The sequence below is a fragment of the Olea europaea genome, unplaced genomic scaffold (assembly GCF_002742605.1).
Source record: "Olea europaea var. sylvestris unplaced genomic scaffold, O_europaea_v1 scaffold1838, whole genome shotgun sequence".
NCBI lineage: Eukaryota > Viridiplantae > Streptophyta > Magnoliopsida > Lamiales > Oleaceae > Olea > Olea europaea.
Genome location: NW_019236150.1, coordinates 26679 through 32199, shown reverse-complemented (window position 1 = coordinate 32199; position 5521 = coordinate 26679). Strand labels below are relative to the sequence as shown.

At 35.2% G+C, this 5521-nt stretch overlaps 1 protein-coding gene across 1 annotated transcript in view; it reads right to left on the bottom strand.

Annotated features, from left to right (window-relative positions):
- The window catches only part of LOC111378601 (glycine-rich protein 23-like), an 18396-nt gene extending 13645 nt beyond the window's left edge, over positions 1 to 4751 (bottom strand). Inside the window, exon 1 of the mRNA XM_023001831.1 lies at positions 4379 to 4751. Within this exon, the coding sequence (XP_022857599.1) occupies positions 4379 to 4688 (310 nt within the window). The 5' untranslated portion in view covers positions 4689 to 4751. The remainder of the gene's footprint in view (positions 1 to 4378) is intronic.
- Positions 4752 to 5521: the final 770 nt, after the last annotated feature.

The following is a 5521-nucleotide window of genomic DNA, read 5'->3' as shown; positions in this document are numbered from 1 at the left end:
AGAGAGAAATTTCTCATGCATGGAATGGCAATCAATTTCAATGTGTTTGGGGCGTTCATGAAACACAGGATTGCAAGTGATGTGTAGAGTAGCCTCATTGTCATAAAAGAGCAAGATAAGCTACGGATGTGGAGCTGCGAGGTCATGTAAGAGAGACTTGAGCCAAACAAGTTCACATGTGGTTATAGCCATTGCATGGTACTCAACTTCAGCAAAGGAGTGAGAAACAACTGATTGCTTCTTTGCACGCCAAGAGATGGGACTAGTGCCAAGTGTGATGAAAAACTAGTAGTAGAGCAATGAGTGGTAGGACAACTCGCCCAATTAGAATCTGAGTATGTAGTAAGTCAAAGATCACATTGTGCAGAATAAAAAAGACCATGTTATGGAGTGCGCTTTAGGTACCATAGAACATAGAGAGCAGCTCGATAATGAGGGTCCCGAGGACGTTGCATGAATTGACTCAACATGTTAACGAAGAAGGAGATGGACGAGTGATAGTGAGGTATAGAAGGCGGACCACCAACCGATGATATATTCCTGGATCAAAAAGTAAGTTACCATCATCAGGGTTGAGTTTCAAATTTTGGTCTATGGAAAAAGAAGTTGGCCGTGATCCCAGATTACCATAGTCAGTAAGAATGTCCAATGCATATTTTCTCCGATTAATAAAAATTCTAGATGGAGATCGAGCAACTTCAATACCAAGAAAATATTTCATGGTACTCAAATCCTTTATTTTAAAATAGACATCAAGAGATTTTTTGAGAACAGTGATGGCAGAAAGATCATTTTCTACAACCAAAATATCGTCAACATAAACTAAAACCACAGAAGAGATGAGCCAATAGTTCGAGTGAAAAGTGAGTAATCAGATACAGACTGAGTAAAACCATCAGATATCAGTACAAAGGAAAGCTTCGAGTACCAATTTCGAGATGCCTGCTTAAGACAATAGAGAGACTTAAGAAACGATAGACACAAGTCTCCCCTTATTGACCATACCCAAGGGGAGCGTCATATAGACCTGCTCTTCCAAATTACTATGAAGGAATGCATTATTAATGTCAAGTTGATGAAGATGCCAATTACAAGCTGTGCAATGGCTAAGACACAACAAACAGTAACAAGTTTGGCCACGAGTGCAAAAGTGTCATGGTAGTCAAGACCTCGACCATGAATTTGACCTCTTCCTTGAGATCATCCTTTCTCTTTCTTTTGACCTCCCAAGGAGACATTCGTTTGGAGAACTTGAGCCACCGGTTCTCCTTTCTTCTTCAATCTTTCTTCATATACTTGCAAGGACCCTATGAGTTGATCAAGGGTCATGGTATCCAAGTTATTAGACTCTTCAATGACAATACTAACAAACTCAAGTTTTGAGTCAAGCGATCTATGAATTTTCTCGATGACACGGCTTTCTTCAATATTCTCCCCGTACTGCTTCATATAATTGACAATGGAGGACACTCTAGTGAAATAGTCAAAGGCAGATTCAGACTCTTTCATGTGCAGAGATTCAAACTCTCCACAAAGGATTTGAAGACACACCTTCTTCACTTTTTCAATTCCCTTGAAATTGTTCTCGAAAATCTCCCAAGCTTCCTTAACTTTTGTTGAGGACACAACTTTCTCGAACATGGCTTCATCTAAGCCCATGTGAAAATAGAGAGAGCGTGTTGATCTAACTTGCGGTACCTTTGCAAGGCATTCCTTTGAGCTTGACTTAAAGCTCCTTCATTCTTCGGTTCATCATAGCCTTTCTCTACAACTTCTCATGCCTCTTGTGAGCTAAGCAACGCCTTCATGCGTATACTCCAATGTCCATAATTTTCCTTTGTTAGTTTGGGTACAACAAAAGGAAATGAATTATTCATCTTTGAAATGGCTCTGATACCACTTTGTTGGAAATCAAATATTATGGGATGAAAGGCTAGAGAGAAAAATTCAGAGAATTTTCAAAAATATTTGTATTTTATGGCTTGGCTCTATAAAATGTCTCAAACACAAGACCTTTTATAAGTACAAAGGATCCTAAATACATTGTATGAACTTAATAGACTAATTAATGACTTTTCCTACATACTATGAATAATAGGATGCAAAGAATCATTTGGATACATGATTTAAATAAATGCATGAATATTAAATAAACTAATTCATGTATCAAATTTAATTTTTTTCATCATTCATGAATTAAATTTAATTTCCAACAAATTTTGCCATTCGACCTTTAATAGTGACCTAAAAATCAAATTGTATCGTGCAAGTTAATGTTGGATCATTAGACCCAACTACATGCATCAACTGAACGCATGACATTAAGAGGGAATTCCAATTCATATATGTTCGAGAGTAATAATTTGGAATGTTAGATGGGAATCATATTTGACGGTCTGATTTGTAATAGAGTTAAGAATACATACTACACCTTTGTAGCGATTTCACTAAAAAAATATGTGTAAAAAAGAGTTGTTTAACTTACAAAGATATAACATACCTTTGACATATATGCTATACAGCTGTTAAGCAATTTGTTCATGACAACCTTCAACATCTCCAATTAGCATTTTTAGAAGGCTGAATATACATTTGCAGAAAAAAAATAAAAAATAAAAATAATGCAATTAATGTTTACTATACTTACTGCTAACTTACATTTCTCTTCGACAATGACATTTAAACCTATTGCTCTATTAGAAATTAAGTACATACACATTTCTCCTAAATGCATGAATATTAAATAAACTAATTCATGTATCAAATTTAATTTTTTTCATCATTCATGAATCAAGTTTAATTTCCAACAGATTTTGCCATTCGACCTTTAATAGTGACCTAAAAATCAAATTGTATCGTGCAAGTTAATGTCGGATCATTAGACCCGACTACATGCATCAACTGAACGCATGACATTAAGAGGGAATTCCAATTCATATATGTTCGAGAGTAATAATTTGGAATGTTAGATGGGAATCATATTTGACGGTCTGATTTGTAAAAGAGTTAAGAATAAATATTACACCTTTGTAGCGATTTCACTAAAAAATATGTGTTAAAAAGAGTTGTTTAACTTATAAAGATATAACATACCTTTGACATATATGCTATACGGCTGTCAAGCAATTTGTTCATGACAACCTTCAACATCTCCAATTAGCATTTTTAGAACGCTGAATATACATTTGCAGAAAAAAAATAAAAATAAAAATAAAAATAATGCAATTAATGTTTACTATACTTACTGCTAACTTACATTTCTCTTCGACAATGACATTTAAACCTATTGCTATATTAGAAATTAAGTACATACACATTTCTCCATAAAATTGCACCAAGATGCATAGATAAGATAAGGTGCTTTGGCACAAGTTGTATCTAGAAGCGCGTTCAATGACGGAGCACATAAAGAATCTTTAGACACAGCAACATTAGAAGACAATGGATCTGACCTGCTTGTAATCTTGCTCAATTTCTTCATCATCATTTTCAGTCGATAATTTAATTAAATCCTACTTATTAAAGGTAGAAGAGGAACATTGTTCTGTCAAATTATATTATCCACGACATTGCAGTATCTTAAAATAGAACTTCATCAATAAATCTAAAATTAATGTCAAATACAACTTTTAGACCTTATATTAAGGAAAGATTGTATTGAATGATGCTATCAATATTACATTTCACCTAAAAACTTCCTAGTGGTGTCAATAAGCCGAGCCGAAACTCGAGGCTCGGGCTCGACTTGGATAAAATGATCCGAGCATTTTTGCGAGCTTAAGCCAAGCAAAACCTGGCTTGATTTTTTTTTCCCTAATACATAAGGCAGCAAGGCAGTAGCCTGCTACCTTTGATCTGTCTTTTTTTTTTTTTTTAGGCCCAAGCTGACGAGCTACAAAAGCACCCCAAAATGGGGATATCGGGCCTTGAGCCGGGCCAAAGCTCGAACTCATATTATACCACCGATTTTAAGTCAAGTTTTGTGGTTAAAGTACCATTGGTAGACACTTTAGTATAATCTGAATTTGTTGATTGTGTTAGAAATTACTTAGGATTGACTCTTTAGGAGAATAGTTTAGTTTCCAGCATTAATCAGTTCAGAAGCCACATAATTTGTCCATATATACTTCGTAGTATTTCGAAATCTGCATAATGAAAACTGATCAAAGGATCTTAGAAAGAGGGATTCATAGATCATTAGTAGGTAAAGAAATCATTTATTATGAAGTAGAATTCACACAGGTACAAGTATTTGTAGTGAACGGTTCGAAATTATTGTGTAATATATTAGCGCCATATATATATTACTGATTGTGCAAAGCCCATTCTTGATATTCTAAATCCCTGCCGCAAGAGAATCAGGGAGGTCCACCAGGAAACAAACCACCACCTGGGCCAAATCCGCCAGGAGGAAACAAGCCACCACGCGGGCCAAATCCGCCAGGAGGGAACAAACCACCACCCGGGCTGCCAGGACCGCCACCTGGGCCAAATCCACCAGGAGGGAACAAACCACCACCCGGGCCAAATCCACCAGGAGGGAATAAACCACCATTGTGGCCAAAACCATGACCAAGCCATCCTCCCTTCCCGAACAGAAATTTCTCTTCATCATCCAAATTTCTGGCAAGAACAGTACCCGCTAAAACAACATAAAGACAGAGAAAAAACAACCCACAAACTCTCATATTAGCAACCTTAGTTTTATTACGGCTGTCTTAGGAATATATGTTGAGATGCATTAAGATTATCATGCAAGTGGGATTATATACTAGTTTTGTTGCCCAACAACTACCTTTCAACACACTGACATTTATCTTTGTTTGTTGTAGCGAAAAATTATATTTAAGTAGATTTTGATAAAAATTGATGAAATATATTTTTGAAAAGTTGATAAAAATTCTGTGTCATAAGAAATGTGTTGTTAAAATTAATTGTTGATATTAAAGTTGAAGTTTAATCAACTATTTGAGGTACACCAAACAGGGAAAGAATGTCTCTAAGTCCTCTTTTCTTTTCTTTTTTTTCTTTTTTTTTTTTTTTTCGGTGAGGCAAAGAAGAACTCCTAATGCATTAGGCAGAAATTCTTTCACCAGCCTACCAAAAAAAAAAAACTGATGATTAACAGACCATTAGTTGATGAAGGATGATCAGACAGTCAAATTAATCTAATTAAATAGGCTGAATTATGTTTCAAATTAATAATTCGCTGAACACTTATCTAAGAGATTGAGCCCACATAGATTGACGGTCAAAAATATGCAAAGCATTAATCTTAAAAGTCTAAAAGCTTATATTCTCTTTAATTTTTTTTTTTTCCAATTTGTAAATACATTGTATATAATACAACCTATGCAATGCTCAACCAATTCAAGTGATACATTTCCTTGTTTCTCTAGCAAATTCACCGTGCTATCAAAAATTAATGTACAAACTCAACCAATCGAAAATATTTGTACTGAGTTGTGCAAAATGAAAAACTCAGACCCCAACTGAAAGCTAAAATAGCTTGTGAACTGGT